The sequence below is a fragment of the Equus asinus genome, chromosome 2 (assembly GCF_041296235.1).
Source record: "Equus asinus isolate D_3611 breed Donkey chromosome 2, EquAss-T2T_v2, whole genome shotgun sequence".
In the NCBI taxonomy this organism is placed as follows: domain Eukaryota; kingdom Metazoa; phylum Chordata; class Mammalia; order Perissodactyla; family Equidae; genus Equus; species Equus asinus.
In genome coordinates, this window is record NC_091791.1 from 160,733,488 (window position 1) to 160,759,051 (window position 25,564).

At 39.7% G+C, this 25,564-nt stretch overlaps 1 protein-coding gene across 3 annotated transcripts in view; it reads right to left on the reverse strand.

Moving 5' to 3' along the window:
* FMN1 (formin 1) overlaps positions 1-22,091 on the reverse strand; it is a 340,681-nt gene extending 318,590 nt beyond the window's left edge. For 2 of the 3 annotated variants that reach the window (XM_070503784.1, XM_070503780.1), the window contains exon 1: positions 20,100-22,091. In XM_070503784.1, coding sequence (XP_070359885.1) covers positions 20,100-21,960 — 1,861 coding nt within the window. In that variant the 5' untranslated portion in view covers positions 21,961-22,091. Of the gene's footprint in view, positions 1-18,059; positions 18,353-20,099 lie in introns of those variants that run through there. The other variant, XM_070503806.1, reaches the window with a different exon arrangement.
* Between the last annotated feature and the right edge of the window lie 3,473 nt (positions 22,092-25,564).

A 25,564-nucleotide genomic window follows, 5' to 3' on the forward strand; every position in this document is an offset into this window, starting at 1 on the left:
GTCAAAAGTGTCTTTTTACAGGTGGCTTACTTCAATCATATTTCAAAGTCTACACATTACATTTGGTAGCTATGTCTCTCAAGGTCTTTTAAGTATTTGCCAGACCAGTCAGCTTCCCCCAACCTCCTTTGCCAACCAGTCTCTTTTGTTTACTGCCTTCTAAACTTCAAAGTTGCTAACAGACTAGGTCTTAATTGTTTTCACCACAGAAAATGATAATTATATGATGTGATAGAGGTGTTAGCCAATGCTACAGTGGTAGTCATATTGCAATATACAAATGTACCAAACCAACATGTTGTATACCTTCAACTTATACAATGTCACATGTCAATTATATCTCAATAAAAAAGAAAGAACCCCAGTACAGTCCTAAGTAGAAACTTATCTATTTGCTTGTTCATGGTATTGCTTAACTTATCCCTCTGGCTTCCATATTTCCTGTGAACTGGAATCTAGCCCTGGCTGCCTAATTACCTAGAGATTCAGCTCTTTCACAAGAATACTCCATAGATGGGGCTGTGTATGGTAAAATCAAGGTTTAAATCTTAAACTCACACATTTTATGAATCTTCATTCAGACAACTGGAACATATATTTTTTGTACGTTTGGAAATAGATAACTACCTCACCTATTTTTGTGTGTCTGAGGAAGACTGGTCTTGAGCTAATATCTGTTACTGATCTTCCTGTTTTCTTTGCTTGTGGAAGATTGTTGCTGAGCTAACATCTGTGCCAATCTTCCTCTTTTTTATTTGGGATGCCGCCACAGCATGGCTTGACAAACAGTGCTGGGTCCGTGCCCAGGAGCCAAATCTGCGAACCCCAGGAAGCCGAAGTGGAGCACATAAACTTAATCACTACACCACCAGGTGGCCCCTGCCTTACCTATTTTTAAACCATTGTAAAATAATCCATGCCCTTTATACTAAAGCAAACCATCCTCACCTCAAACTTTATGGATGCCTCTTTTTCCCTAAGGAAAGAAATAGTTTCTCAGAATCCCCAGTAAGCTACATACCTAGGACCCAGTTCTTGATAGCACTGGTCAATTCACATACGCAACCCAAGTATAATAAAACCTTACACAGGTTAACATTTATTCCATGAACTGCCTGCAATCTGATGAGGATAATGATTTGGTTTTTAAATAACCAAGGCCCCAGCCTTGGTTATTTAAAATAGTTTATTTTATTTATTTAAATAGTAGCCTGTTAGTGGTTACTATTGTCTTGAAACCTACCTCTAAGTTACACAGGTCTCAAGAGAAATGTCCTCTATTCACACAAAGTGGGAGGCACCTGCCTCACCAACAAGCACAATTCTCCAAGTGGTAGGGTCGGGTTCTGACAGTACCTGTGAGCTGAGGAAAACAAAACAAGCTGTTTGGGAATGACATGGGATCTAATGGATAAGAGTGATGACAATGAGGCAGCAAGTAGAATTCTTCTTGAGAATAAATTCCAATATCTAAAATCTGAAAAGCATGGATGGCATTTTAAGCCATTTTGGCAAATTAGACTTTTATCAAAATGGTCTATATTGGCAAAATGACCTTCTCAGTCATAAAAGAACACTTCATTGAGCAACTTCTTAAAAATTCAAAGGATAAATGAGCAGAAGCCAAAAACTATACTGCGCCAGAGCTCACCTTCAGCTATCTCATTTCTTTTCCTGCACACACACACGCACAGAGGCACGAGATGATGGGAAAAGCACAGGCTCCTAAGCAGTAAATGCAATTCCATGTAATCAGCCTCGCACAGTTGGGGACTCCATAATAAACGTTAATTCCCCATGTCTCTTTCACTTTATTTTATAAACCTTATTGTTGGCTTTTCTAGAATTCTATGCCTAGGGAAAGGAGAAAAGAAGAGCTGGGTTCTGGCAGTCGATTGATTAATGACAAATAGATTCTTCTAATCCCTTCTCCTGTTGAAATGGAGGAATAGGAGAGGATGAGACACATTGGTAACTGTAAGCAGAGATAATATAAATTGCATACACTGGAGAAAATTTTTGCCGTTATTTTTTTAAAAAATAACTTCAAGTCGTACTAATCACCTCCAAGCAGCAGTGGGGCATTGATCAAAAACTTAATTTTACATAAGCATTTTCATGGGCAGGAATGAAATGCTTCAGCTATGCAAAGTCCTATTTGTTGAACTAGTACAAAGTACTGCTGGAGAAAAATTACCTTGTTATCAGCACTTTTTAATATTTTTATACTCATTTTAAAAAAAAACATTGGTACTGGTGTACTGCATAACACACTTGGTTAGAAATAATCCTTGTTAAAGCAGCATTCTCTAAGAGCTACTGCTTATTCTGGTTTCACCTGTCCTGAGCATCAAAATTTTGTTTCCAATAATTAGGTAAGGCCTCTTAATCTGTTACACTACTCACGGCAGGGGCTTTTCATTAAGTTACGACTTTATGGTGACAATAAAAGAATTAATTGACAATGAAGGACTATATATAATTCAACACACATTAACCTAAGCATAAATATATGCAACAAATTATAAATGATAAACAATACAATGGATTTTGATAGAAAGTTCTAGATCCTCTTTATGAAAAAACAGTTGAAAAACCCACTGCCAGTGTGTCTATGAGGACAGTCTCAGTTGAGGCCAAAACTGACATGGAATCTACTTCTTCATCCATTGCTTAGGTACTGTGATCATCCCCTGTTGTGGTCCCATGCCAGCCTTCACTGCTTTTAGTTGCTCTTCATATCAGAAACATTACGAATATGGGCAGAAATTTATCCTTTTCTGCTTATGAAATTGATTAAAATTCCTTTTAAGTACCAAATCTTTATCATAAGAATTTGGAAGGAGGTTGGCTCCCTCCCATATGCTCCATAAAATATTCACTAGCAGATTTATTTATGCCAATCGGGTGCTGGGAATGCAAACATGAAAAAGCCATAACCCTCTACTAAAGAAATTCACAATCTACTGATTCTAGCTTCTAGAGAATCTGTCCACTGGTCTTTTCTGAACACTCTCATGGAAAGCCAGCCATCCCTTTGCTATGCTGTTTCTATAGAGAAGAGTGGCGGGGAAAGAAAGCAGAGGCATTTGTTATGGAAATCAGAAACATATATTCCCATCTTCACTGGCACATGAAATTATGACCAACTGTTTTGAATATACAATCAAAAAGTACGTTTTTCAAAACATACTTTCAGGACAGTAACAGCAAAGTACTTAAAGCTTCATGAGATCAAAAGGAAAAGTATACGTCAGCACCGGAAAGAAAAATTTAACTAGTAGTTGCAATTTCATTTGGTATACTCTAACACATGATTACTTACAGTGTTCCCGACACTGTGCTTGGCATCTTGTTTACTCTTCATAAGAACCCTATGAAGTACATTTTGTTATTCCCATTGTAGAGAAGAGAAAACTGAGACGAAGAGAGGTTGTAAACTGGCATTAGACCATAGCAGCAGAATTCAGATTCAAATATAGACATGATTACCCACGTTCTTCCGTGAAGTCTCCTTCAAACTTTACAGCCAACCAATCAAGTACAGAGGAACCACATGATTTGAACAATACAATTTATTTAGTTTTAATAAATCATAGTCTTACCAAGTAAATGAAGGACAGAAAACACATATATGGAGATTAATGAGATTCCTAGGAAACTTTCAGAAAAACAAGACAGCATTTTAATCACAGGTCATTTTTCAAAAAAAATAATGAAGAAAACCTTTTTTGTTAAGCAATATTTCCAGCATTATTTTCAAGATAAGCAAAGTCTGGGTGAATCCTCTATTATTACAGTCACAGAATCAAAATATTTAGAGGTAAAAGATCCTCAAAGATTTATTGTCCTCAGAGATTTATGCTAAGTTATTCATTTTGCCAATGAGCAAACAGAAGTTCAGAGATATTACTAATTATAGTTCACTTATCATATTAGATTATTACACTTAGCAGAATCTTTATCATAACTTAATTAACGAGCAAGTAAATTTTTAAGTTATTTTTCAAACCTTTACCTCTGACTCCATGTTGACCATGAGCCTAAATAATTATATTGCTCTGGAATGGAGTTGCTTTATCCCCTTGAGTATAGGTGCTAATGAAAGTTAATTATTAACGGGACAAAGACCACCAGGCAATGGCTTATCGGGAAAATTGCAAGGGCTCCCAAGTAAGTACCTAAATGGCTATTGTAACTCAAAGCCACAGAAAATCCAAATAAGTTTCTTGTTACCTTCAAATTGGTGGTGGGGACAGTACATGGAGAAAAGGAAAGAACCAAAATCAGTTAGAAGATCTGGACTGTTCTGTCACTAAACAGTTATGACGCTTTGGACAGAACCTCATTTTTATTACCTGTACCATGAGGGCACTGGGCCCAAGGATCCCGCCTAGCTTTAGTATTTTATAATCACTGCAAGAGGTGACAGATATCAACTACATCATAGCCTCTCATGTGAAGTTTGTAGAACTGCTGCTGGCTTTTAAAAAAGAAGTAAGAAATTTTTCAAATGCCTGGAGGATGTACGAAAGTTTCCAAAGACAGATTTCCTGAGGGAGATATTTTATTTTTTTAAATATGTCAACACATTTTATCTCTCTAGGCAAAGTATACTTCTTTCATTTTTTCAGGATTAAAAATAAATCCTGATAGTACCACTAGGCAGCAACATGCCTGGGAGAAAAGCAATGAATAAGAGAGAAAAATAACACTCACTTTGTCCCTATGCAACTTTCCATCTACGGCATAAAACAACAACAACAACAAAAAACCAGCTTATCTGTTTATTCTCTTTAAATTGAGGGTGGGGAACACATTTAACCATAAGCTCCACTGCAGATAATGAGTGACTAAAAACTCTTCAAAAATAGAGTTTATCTTGAACTAAAACAAAGCAAAGCAACCACTGCAGAGTATTTGACTTTTCAGCCATCGTTTTGAAGGGGTTTGATCTTACGAAAAAGCTACTGGCGGAAGGAACTGGTTCATTCACCCCTTCAGGATATAGTTACTAGTCAGGTGCCAGACACTATGTTCAATGCCAGAGGCACCCAGATAAACCCTAGAGGACCCCTGCCATCCAGAGGCTCATAATCTAGTTAGCGTCAGAGACTCATATGTAACTGATCACGACAATGCCAAGTGTTTTTAAAATGGAAGAAGCACAAAGCACTATCTGGAATATATAAGAGGAAATGCTTAACGCTAACCAAGAAGGTTAGGAGAGCTTCATGGAAAAGAAAACATTTGCGCTACATCTTGACGGATGAGTAGTTCATTGCCAAAATGGCTTGTGCAAAGGCACAGACGCAAAGAAAGGAAGGAAGAAAAGAAAAAGAAGGAAAGGAATTATAAAATAAATTTAAAATATTGGTTTCCAAACTGATGTGTGTGAAATAAGTTCTTTTCACTGTCATTTCCCTAATTGCTTATATGGCTAAGCATATTTTCACACATTCATCATTCAGACTTTCCCTTAAGTGAATTGACTTACCTTCTTTGCCCCTTTTTTCTCTTGAGTAGTTTGCATTTTCTTTATTAATTTACATGAATTCTTTGTATATTTTGGACGATAATTTTCTGTTTGTAATAAGTGCTGCAAATATCTTCTCCCAGATTTTCTTATTACTTTTTAAAATATCATTTGTCGCCATCAAATGATTTTAACTTAATTTTAAACTTATACTATTTTAATATAGACAAATGCACCAATAATCTTCTTTATGGTTCGTGCTTTTAAGAAATCCTTTCCTAATCCTTGCATATTTTCTACCAAAAGCTATGAAGTTTTGCTTTTCACATTTCAGTTCTAAATCCACCTGAAATAGATTTTGTGCATGGCATGAAGTACCTCCAACTTTATTTTTTCTTTCCATATGGAAAGAAACAACTGTCCCAGCCTCGTTTATTGGATAATTTATCCTTTCCCAGTCTTTATAATGTCAGTGGTAGAATTCCCCGGGAAACAGACTGAGAAAAGATCTCCACGCAGAAGGTTTAATGGGGACTGCTCTCGGGGACACCTGTGAGAGAGTGAGGGCGGTGAGATTGGGACTGGGCAGAAGGAGATGCAGGTGCAACAGAGGCCTCAGCTGATCACACAGGTAGCTCTGAAGCTGGGATGACGCTTCACAGTTGTCCTGCACAAGGCAACGGCACTAGGCTTTTGTACCCTGGATGGCTTCCTTTGACAGAGGGCAGTTCTTGGGAAAGGACTCAGCTGTGAGCCATCAGCAGGCAATACCCCCTCAGCCGCTGAGGGAACTAGGGCCTTGATCTTGATGGGGGATCTGGGTGGCACACACAGCATCCACTACATGGCCTGTGTCATGTATCCGCTTTCCAATTTTATCAGTTCACTATTCTTTTGGACTCTTTCCTAGGAAATAATTTCCAGATAGGACTCCATCCTGCCCCTGCATGTAATCCAACTGGTCAACAGCCCCCTTCAAATACATACCTATAATGACACCAAAACCCCAGATTTGTCAGACTATATAGAGTACAGTAGCACATTTTTCTTCCTTGATATGAATATCTATTATTCACATTACCCAACTGGCTCAAAATCAATATGTTGTCAACTAAAGCTGAAACGGAAGTCTCCAATGTCCTTTACTTGTAAGTGGATATTTTATTCTAAATGCAGGATGTTTCCAGTATGCTCTTGACTTGAATCTTGCTCCATTTAGCTTAGGAAGAATTTAGCAAGCTTTGATTCTGTCATCTAACACCTCTCTACATTTCATTTTTTTTTCTCCAAAGTTGATTAAAGATGCCAAGAAGATGTTGAAAAGAAAAGATCTGAACAGGACAGGGAGCAGTGATGAGTCTTGTGACATGCCAATGATACCTCCATACATTTTGACACAGGTCCATTAATCAACACTCTGAGTATGACTGCCTGGCTGTAACTCAGCATGGTTTTTGTTTGTTGTTTGTTTGTTTGTGGTGAGGAAGATTGGCCCTGAGCTAACACCTGTGCCAATCTTACTCTATTTTGTGTGTGAGATGCTGCCACAGCATGGCTTGATGAGCGGTGTGTAGGTCTGTGCCCGGGACCCAAACCTGTGAACCCCAGGCGCCAAAGCAGAGTACAAGAACCCAACCACTATGCCACCAGGCTGGCACCCCAATGTGTTTTAAGATAACAGTTGTCTTCTCAGTCACTTGGGGCAGGAACCTTCAAGTGACTCTTTTCTCCCTCGACTGTAGGTTCCATCAAATTCATCTAGTTTTGAGTTCACAGCGTTCTGGAATCTATCCCTTGTTATCACTAACATCAAGACCATTACAGATCTGTTTGATTCTTACCTCTGACGTCAATTTATCACATTCTCCCTACTGCCAAACCTATTTGCCTTGAAATACAAAGCTGATAAAGTTATGACCCTTTACTGGTTCCCCACCTGGAAGAGATACAACAAATAGCACCCCTGGGGGATGAGAAAATAAATGCAGCTTCCCAGGATGTGGTCTGCAGAGAATGTCCACTTAACTTTGGGTCCCTTTGGAATAGAGACTATTGGGCTCACTAAGGTTAACTGAAAAGTGACTGCTCTTTTTGAGGCTGCCATTTGTGATCATAAAACTAATTCCTTACATTTGTAAAGCACTCTCATGTACACTGTCTCATTTAATTCTTAATGCAACTTTGAAAGAGTAATATTATTAACCTGCAGTTAAGTATGAGAGTTGGAGAGGTCGTATCTTACAGACACATAGTAATTGACAGAAGCAGGACGTGAACTTGTGTTTCCTGCTTTCAAGGCAGGGGCTTCTTCCCCAACCGACCTCAGCTGCACAGTTGTGTAAATTATGATCTGTTTAGCATGAAAAGGAAACAGACATCAAAAGGAAGGTGAGTTCTGAAAGGGGAGCCCCCACTCTCTGAAAGGAAAATATTGCCCATAGGACATAAGGAAGTGATTTTTCTCCAATAAGACAGAAGTTAAGATTTAACAGCTTCTGCAGCAAACGGGCAAATGCTTTCCTGATTCAGGCTCTTTGTGAGATGAGTCATACATTATACATAATTTTCCAAGACATTTGCTCTTCAAGGAATTAGAAAGATGGCAACAAAATAGTAGTGCTGCTCCTTAGAATGAAGCTGCAGATGTGTGATTGTAATGTCTTAATGACTTAGTAGATGAAATCCTATAACTCCACCAATATTTGCTGATAACATAAAACTGGTTATAAAAGCTATATACTGAAAGCCTAATGGATGCTCAAATACAATTTGAAGAAGCATCTTGGACCACACGGCAGCAGCTGGCACTTGGCAGGCGTCAACAGTTATTTGAAGACACCTGTATTGAGGCCAGAATGGTTAATATTATGATTAACAGTAAAGAAACTTGTGATCACAGCAACAAATGTCAGACAGGGAAATATTCAAGAAAAGCATTCTACCTTCCTGTATTGAAGCAATGCACAAGAATTGGTTGGCAGAAGGCTAATAAAAAAATGAACAAACTCATTCATGTTTAATGTATATAGGTCCCTATATCTAAGTTCTATAGTAACTATTCAAAATCATTATAAAAATGGCTAAGTGGGAATTCAATTATTTCTCAAGGATAACTTATCCATATCATTTCCCTCTAATAAAATATTTGCACTTAAAAGATTCTAAATTTACTTAACATAGCTACACATTAGTATAATAATTCATATTTTTAATCTTGGTCTGCACTAAAGTGGTTAAGCACAGACAGCTCAGCCCCCACCTTGAGAATTTCTGATTCAATAGATCTAGGCGGGGCTGGCCCCGTGGCCGAGTGATTAAGTTCGTGCGCTCCGCTGCAGGCGGCCCAGTGTTTCGTTGGTTCGAATCCTGGGCATGGACATGACACTGCTCATCAAACCACGCTGAGGCGGCGTCCCACATACCACAACTAGAAGGACCCACAACGAAGAATATACAACTATGTACCGGGGGGGCTTTGGGGAGAAAAAGGAAAAAATAAAATCTTAAAAAAAAAAAAAAAATAGATCTAGGCTACAGCATCCAAGAAACAGTATTTTAACAAGTTTCCAGTTGTGGCTAATAATGCTACTTGTCCAAGGACAGCACTTGGATAACCACGTTTCTATACTATGCTGACCCTCCCACAGGTTCCTATAAACACATCCCATTTTGCCATTGGTGATCTCTTGAGCACAAGAAACAAAAATTCATTCAACAATTAGTTATTGAGCCAGCATTTATGTAATGTGTGCTGTAAGCTATATCAGATGTGATGCTGTATATCAGAGATATAAAGACGAATAAAGCTTAGTCTCTGTGTCCATGGAGTTTATATTCTATACAGACATATAAACGAATAAATATAATGTCATATGATAAACATCATGTGCAAAGTTCCATGAGAGTAGAATGGAAGCATTCATTCTACAATGAGCAGAATTAGGAGGCTTTATAATGGAGATAACATTTATGACATTTACAAAACTTTTATTTTGCAATAATTTTAAACTTACAGAAAAATTGAAAAATAGAGAGTCCCCTATACCCTTCAATCAGCTTCCCAATATTATACAAATGTTGACATTTTGTATAACCAAGGTTAGGATGGGTTTTGAAGGATGCATAGGAATTTCTCAGGGTATCACATGTAGAGAAATACTATATGAATAAAGCCATTGAAACAGGATATACTACTAATAATATGTAAACATTTTTCGAGAATTATGTGGTAGACACTGCGCCAAGCCCTTTAAATGTATCATATCACTTAATCCGTACAAAAACCCATAAGCAATATATTATCTCCTATATGGATATTACCATCACTACTCTTTATAGAGGGAGTTGAGGCAGTTGGCAATTTTCTAGTAGGGAGCAAAACTGGTATTTGATACTAAAATGTTCAACTTTAGTACGCACACTCATAACCAGTATATTATGATTAGTATGACGCAGAAATAAAGAGGAGTCTATTGTGGATACAGATTAGGTTACATTAGGGCAAGTTGTAAGGACAGGGTTCTGATAGTGGAAGCAGAAGACAAGACCAGCAACGGAATGGAAAGTCCTAGACAACGGAAGGATACTGTGGTAGGAATTCTAACATAGTCTCTTAGATCCCTGTGCCCTGAGGGACATGCCCGGAATAATCCCCTCTCCTTGAGGGAGGGCAGAACCAGTGAAGATGATGGCGCATCGTTTCCATGATTCAGTTATGTTATATAGCAAATGCAAAGGACTTTGGGGATGTAATTACGGTTTCTGGTGTTATCACACTGTCCCACTGGTCTGGGGCCTCAGATTCTCATGTCATTATCTAGGTCTGCCTGTTCATTTCCTGGCCTTGATCTCTACTTCCAGTCTTGGAATCCTGTACCATAACCCACTCTTCAAAGATCCTGCTCTGCTGGGTAATAATAGAAGATTTATGGGAAAATTAATATGACTTAGAGTTTTGTGCATAGCTTTTGTATATGAATCACATGGGGTCAACGTATATTTGTATTATACACAGCTATTTTAGCAACAGTGCTTTCACACAGAAGGCAAATTTCAATAGTGGGCATCAGACACCAAGCAGGTGGGTCCTGCCAGATGCCCTGAATCACAGCCTAGAAGAGTTACAAGTGCCTGCCCAACATTCTAGTTCACTAATGTGTTTGGTCATAAAGTGACCCTTGGTGCAAATGTGCCGGGCTTTGATCATGGATAATGCAACATGGTTAATCTGTGACCAGCAAAATTCATGAAGCAGTAAGCTGCCTCTGGCTTCCACTTCAAGTTTGATCACTTGACTACCCCTCAGTGATGGGCTTTAACAATAAAGTCTCATTTTAAGATTAAAAAACGTTTGTTCTGGTAAAACTGATCATGTTGTAAAGTTATTCCAATTAAAAGAACAGTTTCGTTGTTCACGTAAAAACTTGGTTTGAGGGCCCCAAGTTTTATTTAATTTCATTCTTGTCCTCTGAGTACATTCACATTCCTAAACTTATGCAGAGATTAATAGTTTTAAGGTTACTTTAAAAATAAAGCATTACCTACCAAAATAACATAATAGTAATCACATAATACAGCATGAAACCAGTTTCATTCCATTTAACAGAGGACAAGTGGAAAATATTTGCCCGTTTACCAGTTTGCAGATCAAGTTTTCTCATCATTCATCCATCCATTTATTCATTCATTCAATAAAAGCATTCACTGAATACACACCATGTGTCAATTACTGAACCTGATTTCAAGTAAATAATGATGAATGTGACACCAGTCCTGTCTTTGAGGAGGTCTTTTTTAAAAGTAAAAATAAGGAAACATCTGTTTGAATTCTGTTGTATACTGTCACCAGCAGAAACAGGTTTCAAACGAAGATGAGACACCAAGAGAACGGTGGGGACAAACCCACTTCACTCTGCTGTATAGCACACCAGCAGAAGGAACCTGCAACCATTCTAACTACTCCTAGGCAATCTGTCTCTCACAGTCACTGCCTTGTCACTTGCAAATTGGAGGGTTATTTTTAATTAAAGTCAACAATCACAAAAATTTAATTAGAACAATACATGTTGACTACCATGTGACATACTATTCAAGGAACTGCAAATCGTCCATTCAGAGTATAAGATAGAGTCCCATATCCAAAAGCTTGATGGGAACTCAAGATTGACACATAAAATAATGAGAGAATATTATTAAAAATATATACTAACATAATAAGATGCAAATAATCAAAGTCCAAAACCTATTGCCTGGACAAAAAAATGAGATGGAAATCAGGAGAAAAAAGAATACTATTAGTTGCAGAAATGGAAAAAGCTTTGGAGAGGAAAGATAGGACTTCGGTTGGTTCAGAAATAATTGATAGGAAGAGAGGGGACCTTTGTTTTACTTTTCTTTTGCTATTAATTTATGATTTCATATTGGGATGACATTGGAATTAGAAATACAATTTTAATTTCTTTGTTAATTATTTTAATTTAAAAATAAAACTCTCCTGATTGAATTCAAAAGCTATTGAGTGAACCAGACTCTGTGAAGAGTGCATCAGAGGTATCAAAAATGATCACCACGCTCAAGTTTTTTACAAATTAGGTGGAAAATCTAAAATTAACCTAACAAAACAATGAGAGACCAATAAAGGTGTGACTTAAAAAATAGTTAAATGACTTAAAAAACAGAAGCAAATGTAGAAGTTTTAATTGAGAGACCATCAAGAAATCCACATAGAATAACCAGTTGTGAACTATTATCTGTGGCATCATTTCATCACTGGAAAACACCAACAAGAGTATATGATTAAAATCCTTTCTGACCCTATGAGCCAACAATAATCTGTAATTATAATAAGCTAATATTTTCTAATGTTTCCTGAAGTATTTTCATCAATATTATTTCATTTGATTCTTAAAAGAACCCTATACATTTGATATTACTCCTTCCAGCAAATGCAGTCAGGGGAGTAATAAGAGGGGGCAAAAATCAGTATTTCTCCCCTCCCCCCACACATCAATTTCTCCCAATCATTGTAGGAATCATGTGTGCTTCCGGATGTAATCCTCCCCGTCATCACTGCCGTCCTTCCTTGTCTGGCTGCTTAAGGTGTTGCTTGATGCTGCTAGAATTGTCACCAGGGCTGCTGCAGCTAAGGTGCCAGATGGATCGCCCAAGGCACTGCTGCCTACCTCTCCCACTTCACTTCTCCTTAGCACGAGGTAAATCTGGTTCATTCCACCACGTTCCCCATCACACTGTGCTTCAGCAGCACCTCAAGCAGAGACTCCTCATCCACAAGTTTGTTATACTCTGTTATGCAGACCCTGCCTTCAATATCTTAAGAAAATTTTGGTAAAATTACCCTTTAAACTGTCACACTGCTTTTTATTCCAATCCTTTCTCCCTACGATCCAGACCTGAGTCCACAGGGGCTGGGTCAGCAGAGAAAACGGAGGACACACGCTATGTTATTTTCAGTGTTGGCCCTTGCCGTGAGGCTGGTATCTTTCTCATGTGCTTCAAATCTTGTTTTCTCAAGTGCCTCTGCCCTGTGAATGCTCTGAACGCTCAAGCAAAAGACTCCTGACAGGTCCAACCATCTAATTATCCAGACGTGCCTGGACCTATGGCTGAATCCTAGGGAGACTATGCTTAGGCTCAAGCCGCACATGTTATTTTCTCTCCACAATTACTCTGGGCTAAACTGGAAACCAACAGTTCTAATCAGACACAGGATTATTTCAGGGTTCTCCCTCCAAATGTAGAACTCCACATCAAAACTTTAACTTAGATTTAAAACAAACCAACAAAAAACCCATACCATAACATTTTAGGAAAAATATGTGAAACCCAGGTGATCAAATTTACCGCCTTATTGTCAATAAAGTTGTGTTACATGAAACACGAAAATCTGAATGTCAATGTCTAAAGCCCTTGCTCACTTGCTTAGCATGAAGTCCAGTTTTTTTCTTGGGCTCTACCTCCTCTGTTATGCTCCACAGGGGTCCCCCAAGGTTTCCATGCTTGGGAGTCTGCTGCCCTTGCCACCATTCTGCTCTGTTGCTGTCTCTCTGCTGTCCTTGGGTTACTAACAAGCTCTTCCACAACACTGAAGCTGGGGCTCTTCTCTCCCGATAGCCAGCCAGAAAATTTCTGCTTCTCTTGAACAGCTCTTCCACACTGCCAAACTGTGGGGCTTTCATGACAAAGTTCTTCCTTCCCTCCACGCCGAAGCTGCTTTTCCCTCGAGTGTAGGGGCTCTCCTAGGAGGATGAGGACGTATCTGTGCACAGACTTTGGGCCCAGACTTCTTCTCTCACGATCCGCCTTCTTACACTGTCCATTATTCCTCCCTATTGTTCAATATCCTTCAAGGACCCCACAAGTCCTTCTACATCCCAAACATATCTAAATCCCAGTTCTGACCTAGTTTCAAGTTCTTTCCTATATGGTTCTGGGCCATACAGAAAGCATCTGATTCAATGTACCAGAACAATCCAAAACTGTGGAAAAAACTCTTAGGACCTTCTATGAGAGTAAGGAAATTCCAGAATATGCATGTCAGGAGGCCAAGCTGCCAGACCACATAGAGGAACTCTAGGGGGATAGTATGGCCTAACAGCACAGCCCAGGGGCCACAAAAATGTGTGAAATATTTTTTGATTCCCATTTAAGAACTATCTAACAGGAGTTCATATCCTTGTAAGTGATCAGAAAGTGGATGAAGTTAAGATGGGCAGTGAGAGACATTTACCCGATAAGGGTTAGCAAGAAAGAGAAAGCAGGCCCAGAGAAGTGTCCACTGTTTTCAAAAAGCACTCTCTCCCGCAAGAGTCCACGAGGAATAAAACAAAACAGACACCTTCCATATTCAGTGCTTTGCTTTACCAATTTGATAAAGTCCTTTTAATCCAATTACAACTTTAAAAGTTTGTCTTTTTTTACACCCCAACCAACAACGCAATGAGGCAGAATGGTTGAGTTACATGAAAAAACATGTGCAATAGATTTTTCTTCAAAATCTAATATCTATTTTTTTAAAGTGGTTTTCTCTTTCAGATTTTTCATTGGCTATTACTTTTAACAGTGTTAATTCTGCCATTTCTATATGTCTTTGAATTATTTTAGATGCATGTGTATTGCCTAGGATCACAGACTGCCACCCCTGTTTTAAATCTTGTGCTCTGAATCCAAGAAGAGAAAAGAGACAAGTGAAAAACAATTCAATAGAAGGTGCTATCTTCAAAGCATGATAGAAATTAATGGGAAAAAATTCACATATGTAGAGCAGGCTTGGGACTTTGAAACATCAGATCTTGGTCATGGTCCCGGTCTTTGAAACACATTCCCTCTTGAAAAACAAAATGTGAATGAGAGAAACACTCATCATTTATTTTATATGGAAACTGACTTCAAAATACAAATTGTTCATTAGTAGAAAATTTATTTCATATTTCATATGCTAATTAGTGATTCTTAATTTGAGATAATTGGGGAAGATATTTTTAAGTTCTTTTTGTGCTTTTCACAAAAAGCAACCAACCACAATGTGTATCAATCACTGTTAAAGATAAGAACTTTGCTTTTAAAAACCAGATAATTTTTTCTGAATCCATGGGCTGAAAAGTATCACAAGCACTTCCAATCCTTTTACTTCTCCTGTGTTTGAACTTTTAGCAATTAAAGAGAGATTCAACCAAATTAAATTTAGAGATAAAAAGGCCATACAACAAAGAAACGAAACAGAGTATAATAATCATTTATTACAAAGATAACCACTGTTTATAACAAAACATACACCACACATCCACATTCTTCTTTACCCCGTGCCCATTGAAAATACCATTCCATCTGTCTACATTTCTTGGTCTTCATGGCTCAACCTACCTGCATCCTCTCGGTCTCCCCTTTGCCCCTCCAGGCCCACTGTGACACTTCTCCACCTTGCTCTTGGCCCTGGAAGGCTGACCTTGTAGATCTCCACCAGTTCCCTTATACTCTACCTTTTAGGTGGTTCAGTTAGAGGAGACTCCAGGTAGAAGATGAAAGGAGAGTGAAGCCAGGATATTTATTCTTGCAGTTTCCTCTCTGTGAGGTGTCTCTACCACAGGCCATTGTTCCTCCCATGTGGTCCTCTCCGTGAAGCTCCCCCATCTGGGATTCAGTGACCACTGCTTCCCTTGCTCCTTCAGGCCTGGGGGTATCTGTTCCCTGTCAGGACCCTGTCCCATCCCAAAGCCTTTCTGAACTGCCTTCTTCTCTTGGTTTCTGGATTATGCTCTGTTCTCATCCAATCCTGGCCCTCTGACTAGTTCTCCTTGGGCGTTGCTTTGACAGCTGTCTAGCAACCTGCATTATTTCCCTTCGTCACAATGCTATAGTCTCAAAGCTGAGCTTCTTACCTGATTAAAGGACATGGGGAAAATACACAAAAGTGTGGTTTAGCTATAATCCTACCACCCCCTCTCACCACCCCCCTCCACACACACAACCACTCAAGGCGTTGTATTTGTCTTTTTCTTTAAAAAGCAGTTAAATCACTCTTTAAAAATCATAAAAGTAACACATTTATCACAACCATGAAACAATGTAAATATGTAAAGAAAAGAAGTTAATACTCTTCCCCAATGCTTCTGGATCCTTCTCCTTCATGTCATTCCCCACCTTGACCTGCCTTGCCCCTTGATCAACACTGTGAATAGCTTGGTTTGTCGTCTTCTATACCTGTCTCCATGATATTCAAACCCATACCAAACATATATGCTCATATACGGAGAAAGGTGATATTTGTTGTCTTTAAAAAATTGAGAGCATGCTATACGTTATTTTGCAGCTTGCTAGATAGAGATCTAGTTTAACACTTTGAATAGCCTCATAATATTAGAGAGAATAAACGTACTATAATTTCGTTAGCCATTTCTCTACTGATGGACGTTCAAATTTTTTCCAGCTGTTTTTACCACTACAAATGATGATACCACAGTAAATACCCTTACGCGTATATTCTTCCTAGTACATCTATTTATGTAAGCTAAATTCCCAAAAGTAGGGTTGCTAGGTCAAAGTTACATATAGTTCCAATTATGACCCCCTTATTTTATCAAAAGTGTATAGCAATATATCTCCTGTCAATTTAAGTCCTATATTTAGTTTATATGGGTATAATACGCTATACACAATTTTTGAATCTTATTTTCTTTCAACACCAATTACAGATAATTTTCTATGTACTACATACTTTCTGTGGTAACCTTAAATGGCTACATATGTCCATTAATGCCATGAAGCTTCTTTAAAATTTTATTGGAATTGTATCAAACCTCAATATTAATATGGGAATTTAATATAATATTAATATCTACTACTCATAATACATGCCTAGAGAGAAATCAAAGCTTTAACAGTACCACTAGATATAATAAACTCTATTACAAATATGCCTCTCAACCCTTAATCAGTTGATATTAACCACATCTTTTGCTGGGCACGAGCACTCATCAAATGACTCACAATATCAAGAAGAACTATGCCTGGGGCATATGCTTCCATCACCAGCTCAGCGACCTCAATCAAAGGAAAAAGATCATGAGATTGCTGAGGAGCACACTGAAGCACCGGGCATTTTCTGGAGTAGAGTGAGCCAAGTTCCATGTGATTCTTCTGGCATCAAAAGAGCAATTTCAGATGAAAGGTAAATGGAAGCCTGCAAAACAGGAAGGAATTCCAGCCCCAAGGACACTGCTATGCCGGTTAACACAACTAGAGTCCCTCAAGGTTTGAGAAAATGCCACATCCCGCAAAGGCTTGGAAGCATTCTATAGCAGTTTCCATCCCAAAATAAAATAGTATAAAACCAATTCCAAGGTGGGGTGGGGGGAAAGGGGGTGTCGACCATGAAAAGACAAATCTGGCCACCCTTCATTGTTAGCATATTCACTATTTGATCATATCACCACCAGACAAGAAATTCCAGTATGTGGCCCTTGGAATGAAGAATTAGGAAAATGACACAGCCAATAGGAGGTTGACCAATAGCCTCTGTGATGCCTTTACGTATTTCCTGCATGGATGGTAATGCTTATTTTTACTGCTTGGTCCTGTGAGAAGGAAAAGTGGATTTCACTCTTTCCTGGGAATGACTACTTGCCCATAATACTGAAGTCTTCCAACTGGAAATGCATCTGATTACTTTTGCCAGACTTAATCTCTTACTTGAACAGTTAATGAGAGCTTTCAATAATCTTAATCACATCACTTCAATAAATTACCTAGATGTTATTTCCACAGGAAATAAATGTCCACAGACCATAAAGTCAAACTGGTTAATAGCTAACATGGGAGAAAGGTGGGGGTGGATTCAGATAAAGGGTCACTGTGCGGTGATAGTAAATGAATTATACACCCCTTGTCTGGGCTGCTGGGAACTGGGCAAGGCCTCTGCTGGGAGGGTGTGGGGGAGAACAAAGTGAGAGACAAAGGCAGCTGGAAGCAGGAAAATTCTCCCCATGTGGACCCACCAGCTGCAGGAAGCCACTGAAGGACTCAAAATATGAAGAGGACTCATGGCTACAGAAAAGGCCAATTAAAGGGAAGAAAGGGGACAGGGACACAGGATACAGATCAAAGTCACTATTTGGAGAACTCCCTCTGTTCATGCTTTTCCAAGAAGTACCAGATGATAGCAGATGATGTTTGGATATCCTGGAGGAGGGTCCTAGCAAAAGGGAAGTTATCCATGCCAGACAAAAAGATCTCTCCCACTCCTATTCCTCTGCTTTCCAACTTCTTTTATAAGGTTAGAGGCGCAGGCAGTCTGCCTGCCAAGGAGTCCTTGTGATTCTAATGACTGGCTCCCAAAAGTGCTATGAAGATCCCAGTGGAAGGCTAGGGCCGAAGGAAAGGGAATGGCTCTGAGCAATTGTATGGAGAGGCCAAGGGAAAGTGTAATCATCTGCTGAACTTGTCCCTCAGGGGGCTCAAGGTCAGTCACCATAGAAACTGAATGTCCTCTGTGTGCCTGCCTTGACCCAGATACAATAGAGTTTTTATAATATTTTTTTAATGGAGAAACACAACAACAAAATAAAAAGATAATTCTAAATCAGGGGGGAAAAAAAGATTGCCTGAAGCTCAACATATTTAATGCAGTTTCTGGATGAGGGGCACAAAGAATCCTAGAATCTGGTGTGATTTCTAAAAGGAATCTTGGGAATGGAGGAAGCTAGCCCACACCCATGCCTCCAAATGCTTCTCACCTACTAATTACAGAGGACTATCTTTCCAAGTATTTCCAAGTATTTCCAAGCATCTAGCATCCATAGGGAGCAAGAATTTCATCACTAGGGTTTGATGATACATGCTACAATTCTATGACTTTCTTGGTGAGGCAGCTTAGTTATATTATGAAAGTAGCACATCTCGTCAAACTGAGATTAATATTTTGCAAAAACAAGATGAAAAGCATGTACTACATTTTTAAAGAACCACTCCCTGGATCAATGATTTAGCGAAATTTATAAAATGTCAAGAGTTCAAAATGAACAGAAAGCGTTTGAAATTTCTCTTTCCTAGATAGATATTTTTATCTCAAAAATTGCGCATGCTGTTTTCTCTAACCTTTAAGAGACTATATATCATATTACAAGCCATCCCCTAGACAAGGCATTGACCATATGCTGTGAAAGGACCTATCACCTGAAAAAAACCTATTACCTACACAACGGCATACACAACCCTGAGCATCTGGCCACATGGCCTGGAAAATGTAATGAATACAGGAGTGGCTCTTCTTATACACTGTCTTTTTTGGTCTTATTGAGCCCACCTATAGAACCCCCAAAATTATTTTCATGTAAAATTTTAAATCACATTAAACATACAAGCCAGATTGGCTCTTTAGCACCTCTTGCAGAAGACATGATGTTATACTAGTCACAGTAAAAACCCAAAAATAAAGAAACTATAACTTCAGAATAAACATTACTTTAAGCTTGTTTGGGAAATTAAAAACAGAGGTCAAAAAAGAAAATCTGATCCAAGCTTCTTCAAGTTAGACTGAATTCATCTCTCTTCTACTAAAACAAAATAACACAGTTTTTGTCATGAAATAAGATGCTTATAAAGGCGATTACTAACAAGCAAAAACCTCTAATAACAGAGAGATGAGCAAAGACACAGCATGCTTTTGCTCTTCTGCTTGGAGAATTCCAGCAAACCCAAGCTACTCCAGCAGCATGAACAGCAGAATTTGGGTCAAGGGGCCAATTACCCAGGGTTGGCATCAAAGGCAGGGAGGAGTTGCTACTTCTCTCTGCCATCCTGTTTCCGCTGAGAGTCTTATGTTAAGTAACCATAGGGGCGGCTTTAGAGTATGCCAAAAGTAAAAATAAAAATTGACATTTACAAAGTATTGCTTCTGTAAGCAACACATCTGACCCTGTAAGTCAACACCACCCTCACCATCTCCATACTCCCCTACACCACTCCCAGTTTTCTTGCTGCAAGATGAATTGACTAACAGGACTAGGAATTTTGGTTCATTGTTAATTAGCCAGTCTCTGCATAGCAGAAGCAGACTGACAGTCTGTGAATCGCCCAAGAACAGATTGAAAGTATCTTAAACAAGACTAACCTGGAGGTGACTGGTGCTGGGGCTGAGCTGTGGTCTTCCCAGGCCCCAAGCTCTTTTCCAAAGGTTCCCCAGGCACCAACCGAGGTTGGTCTGCTCTGAGGGAGGCCGAGCTGGCTCCTTTGGTCTCCGTGACCTTCGCAGAGGATAGTGGCTCCAAGGTGTCAGCAGAGGGGGACTCAGAGAAGGCACTGCTCTTTCTACCAGGAAAGTCATCAAGAGGGGCTTCCCTCTCGCCTGGCAGTGGAGGGAGCCGGAGGATCCTGTGATGCTGCTGACGGCTGGGGAGCCTTGGAGATAGAGGCAAGGGAACAGGTGACACCCGATTGTGTGTGCCGGACTGAGAGGATGAATTATTAAATACCATACTGGGAGCTGCCAGTGCTGGAGGGGACGACCTCTTCTCATCACCTCCGGGTTGTGAGGAGTCAGGCCCTACACTGTGGGGCAGATCCAGAAACAAGGTTTTGTGGCCACTCAGAGGCAGCCCAGCTCTCCTCTTGCTTCTAGCATCTTGGAGGGTGTGGGTGGTTGTCGTGCTGAGGGGAAAGCCCAGCCTTTTCCCCTCAGTGGCTTCGTCTAACTTCTCACTCTCTATCACCTTCAAGAGGACCTTGTTCACAGCCCACTCAGTGCTGGCTGGTGCACGTTTCCTGGCTGATGACTGTAATGACCTGTCCCTTTGCTGCTCCTTGCCCCGCTGCCTGGAGCCACGGGGCCCCGCCTCATCTCCTGGGATGGTAAGCAAGTCCACTCTGGGTATAAACTCCACTTGGGCCGTGGGGCAAACGGCAAGTCTCCCCTCACCCTCGGGATGCGTTGTAACTACTCTTTGCACCTGAGCCGACAGATCCTGGACTTTAGCCACCACTTTGGAAACAGGTTTCTTCCTGCAAGTCTTCTCAGCAGACTTCTCCCTCTGGCCCCCTTCTGCCTCTGGATGCTTCTCAGGGTCCTCGTGACTTTCAGACAAACCTGTTTGCTGATGTGCCAGCCATTGAGGCCCCCTCTGCGGCCCCCAGGTATCCCCACCTCCTGGCTCTGTGGAGCTGCAGGCAGCGGGCAGCCCTCCTCTTCCAAGCTCAGCATCCTCAGAAGCCAACCCAAAGCTCCTGAAGCCAGGGTCCGGGCCCAGTGTCCTGGAGATCTCTAGAGGGCAGCTTTCTGTCCTCTGCAGGGAAGAGGTAAGTACCCCATTTGGGAACAAGTTGCCTCTCTCCTCTAGAAGCCAAAGATTAGGCCTCACTCGAGAAAGAGGAAGGGAGTTGCTGGAACAGACCTGGTCCTTCCCCATCTGCGGAGCTGATACCTGGCGCCCACGCCCTTTTCTTCTTGTCCTCTTGTGCGGAAGCGTCTCAAAGCTCTCCCTCCTTCCACCAAACCTCCGGGGCTTTTTGTTCCCATGGGTGCTCCTCTTATTGAGACAGCCCACGGGGGGCTCCCCCTGCCAGTCGTCAGCACTCTGGAAACCATCGTCCTCGGGGGCCAGGCTCACCGACAGCTCCGGCAGCTTCCCTTCCTGGTTCCCCATGGTAATGCCCAGGATGTGGTCTGAGCTCAGCAGATCGGCCAGCAGTCTCTCCCTCTCTGCTGTGAGTTTGTACAGCTCAGTGAGAATGTCTTTCGTGGGAGTCTGCTTGAAAAATATGTCGCCTGGATGTTCATTCGGCTGCAGGCTGAGGCTGATGATGTCTGACCCCTCCCTGACTTGGTAGCAGTTATGAAACCCTTTATTGGCTCTGTCTAGAGTTACGGTGCCCTTGTATGAAAATCCTCTGACTTCTCCTCTTGGAAGATAGAAGCTGATGTAGCAGAGTTCGGTAATGGGCTTACGCAATTGGAGGGTGCAGTGAGTGCCTTCCATTATGCCTAACTAATTATTCATGCCTCGGAGATGCTGGTCTGTGGTCAGGCTTTCCAGTCTCCAGTGCCGGGGCATGTGACGGTGGCTACGCAGGGAAAGCAGCTGACAGTCATCTCCAGCAATGAGACTGCCTGTTAGAGGAACAGGGGAAGAAAGCAGCTTGTCTAACAGAGTGCATAAATCACCCACCGACAAAAATCAAAGCATAACCATGACTTATCCTTCCTCTTGGCTGACCTCAACCAGCTCAAGGCATCAGCCAGGAGGTTGACTGCAACTTGTTTCCTACTCCCACCCTGCCCTTGACCAACAGAACTTTTCTACAGCTGAGAGATGGGAGAGTGCTCCAACTTTAGCCCCAAGACCAAAATCCCTTTTCCCCACATGGGAATTCACTGTATACCCTAGAGAAGGTCTCTCAACTTCTCAAGGGTTCACATTAGGTCCTTCTATAAAACAGAGCTAACACAACTCCCAGAAACCCTGAGCAAAGGGGGAACTTGGAGATCCTTAGAAAATACAGTCACGTTAATAACTCATATTTGGAATATTACTTTGCAAGAGTGAGTCAAGCTTTTTTACTCTCCAAAAGATTTGAGATTAATTATCTATTTAACTTAAAGCAGTGTGAGGGAAAAGTATTAGACAAATTTGGAGTCTCTTCTGAGCACAATTCATATATTTTGCCAAAGCACTAAAAGTGAAAAATTTAAAGTTTAAAATTTAAATAAATAACTCAGGAGTCTTAATCAAGTTTTTTTTTCTTTTCTTTTTTTCCCTACTTCTTGCCTATTTGAAGCCAAATGGAATGGCAGAGAAAAAGCAAAAATCTGTAAGCCACTGCTGGCCCTGTATGGATTCTCAATGTTTTCACCAGCAAAATGGCTGAAATGTCACATAAGCAGTGAAGGTGGTTGCTCCTTAATGTGATTTGAGGGATCCCAGGAATGTCACTGTGGCTAACATCCCCCCCACAAAAGCAGGGAGCTTAGAATTCTATATTAAAATACTTCATTTCTTAAATTAAGGTACTGCCCAGTCTTCAAGATTCCCATGCTTAAAAGAAATTCCCCTGAGAAGGGTAACACAATAACCATTTATTAACCACTGATATCTTTGGTAAATTATTTTCCTCAGGTCTTTTTTAAATGGTTCTAAATAGTAAAAGGCTATACAAAAGCAAATTTTGATTGCAGGAAAAGAGGAAGGGTTTTGTAATAGAAACTCCTTGAGGAAGACAGATGAAGTTAAGAGTGAGAAAGTCAAAAAAATGCAGACATCTGGTCAACCCAGAAGTACCAGTAGTACTCAGTGCTCACAGAAAGGGAAGTGGAACAACATTTTCAAAGTGCTGTCAGAAAAGACTTGTTAGCCCAGAATGTTATATTCAGTGAAAACATTCTTCAAGAATAAAGGTGAAATGAAGACATTCTCAGATGAAGGAAAAGTAAGAGAAGTAGTTGCCAGCAGACCCACTTTAAAAGAATTGCTAAAGGAAGCTCTTCAGAGAGAGTGAAAGAGATGCCAGAAAGAAACTTATAACATTGAAAATGAGGGAAGGTGAAAGGAATAAAGGGGCACATATATGTGGTGATGGATAAAAACCAGACTATTGATGGTGAACATGTTGCAATCTATACACAAACTGAAATATAATAATGTACACCTGAAATTTACACAATGTTATAAGCCAATATGACCCCAATAAAATAATTTTTTAAAAAAATGAAGGAAGAGCAACATAAATGGTAAATATCTACATAAATATAATATTATTCCTCTCTTGAGTTCTTTAAAAGATATTTGACAGTTGAAAGCAAAAAACATAATATTGTTTGGTGGGGCTTCAATACGTACATATAAAACCCAAGACAACTACAACATAAAAAAGGGTACAAAAAGCGACCTATATGGTGGTAAAGTATAATAGTAATGTAATTCTAACTACACTGTGAAGAGTTAGGTATGCACATTGTAACCCTTAGAACAACCACTAAAATTATACACGCAAAGAGACATAATCAAAAATACATTGACATATTAAATGGAATCATAAAAAATGTTCAAATAACTCAAAAAAAAAAAAACAAAAAAGGGGAAGTGAAAGGGAGGAACAAAAACCAAAAGCAACAAACAGAAATAAATAGTAAAATGGTAAACCTAAATCTAAACATACCAGTAATTATGTTAAATGTAAATGGCCTAAACATACCATTAAAAGACAAAGATTGTCAGAATGCATATGACATGGAGTTAAAAGTCATTGGCCTGGATGAAGTTACTCAAGAAAAGTATTCAGACTGAGAAAAGCAAAAGTTGTGGAACACGGTACTGGGAACACAGATATTCAAGGGGTGAATGGAGGGAAAAGAGACTTCAAACAAGGCTAAGAAAAAAATGGACAGTAAGATAATTCCCTATATTTTGTAGTTAAAGAAATTAAGGTTAAATTATTCAACATCTTATGATGCTTTTATTATAAGTCTGTAAACCCTAGCTGTAAAATCTTTCAATCAGTGTAGCCAAACCAATACCAGAACCCATGCCTCAGAAGCTAGTGTTAGATTAAACCATAGGGTTTCCATAATACAAGCAAGCCTTTCTTCCTCCCTTCCCTGACAGCAACAGGAATCACATACCCAGTTATACCCTTAAATTCTTTTACACAGCCTCATCCACCATCCCTTCTTAAAAACTTGTTGCATTTCCTTTCTATTGCTACATTTCCTTTTGCAGAGGAATAGTGTATAAAAGTAGTGAAAGTCACAACCATGCTGTTGTACCACAATAAAGACCATTTCAACTAGGGATCAAACCACGGGGTGAAGAGATGAAAGGAGTGACTTTTAGGTTGTAGATCTCAACATTGGCCATGTGGTCTGTGGCAGGATACATAGCAAAACTAAGTCCACATCAATTGTAAAAAAAGGTGCCCCATTCTTGAAATTTTCAAATTAAAAAAAAAAAAGGATTGCAGAGTTATTCTTTGCTTTCAAGATAAAACACTCTTCTAACAGCTTCGGGGGTCCAAATCAAGATACAAACGGACTTCCTCATGCCATGTATTCATAATTTCTGAGTTTCCAATGATCACATAAGCAAGTAAGAAAGACACTCTTAGTACCTCTCTCCCTAGGCCTTACCATTTAACAAAAATTTCAAGCAAATGACATATTTTCAAAGAAAGGTAGGGATAGAGAAGTGGAGTGAATTGTTTTAATTATAAGGTGGAGTCATTTCAAAAGAACAAGTTTCTCCTCTGAATGCACAAGAGCATAGGTACTGATACATCAGTGATACAAAGACAACCCAACTTGCCTCAATTTGGTGACCACAGGATAACTTAGAGAAAACTTATGGGGGAAAAATGATTATTTCATGTTTTCTGGTCCTACGATGAGTTTCAGAATTAGCTTTGCTACAGTTTTGGACATTGAAAGTCCAAACAATTTAAGATAGATTACTGCAAAGAAACGCAAACATACATTTTTCAAACACTCTTACTTCCCCATTCTCTTCTATAGTTTGAAATTATTTTTTATTAAAATCATTGTGCACACCCTCCACTATCATCAATGAATATTTACAGGGCTGCTTCTGGAGC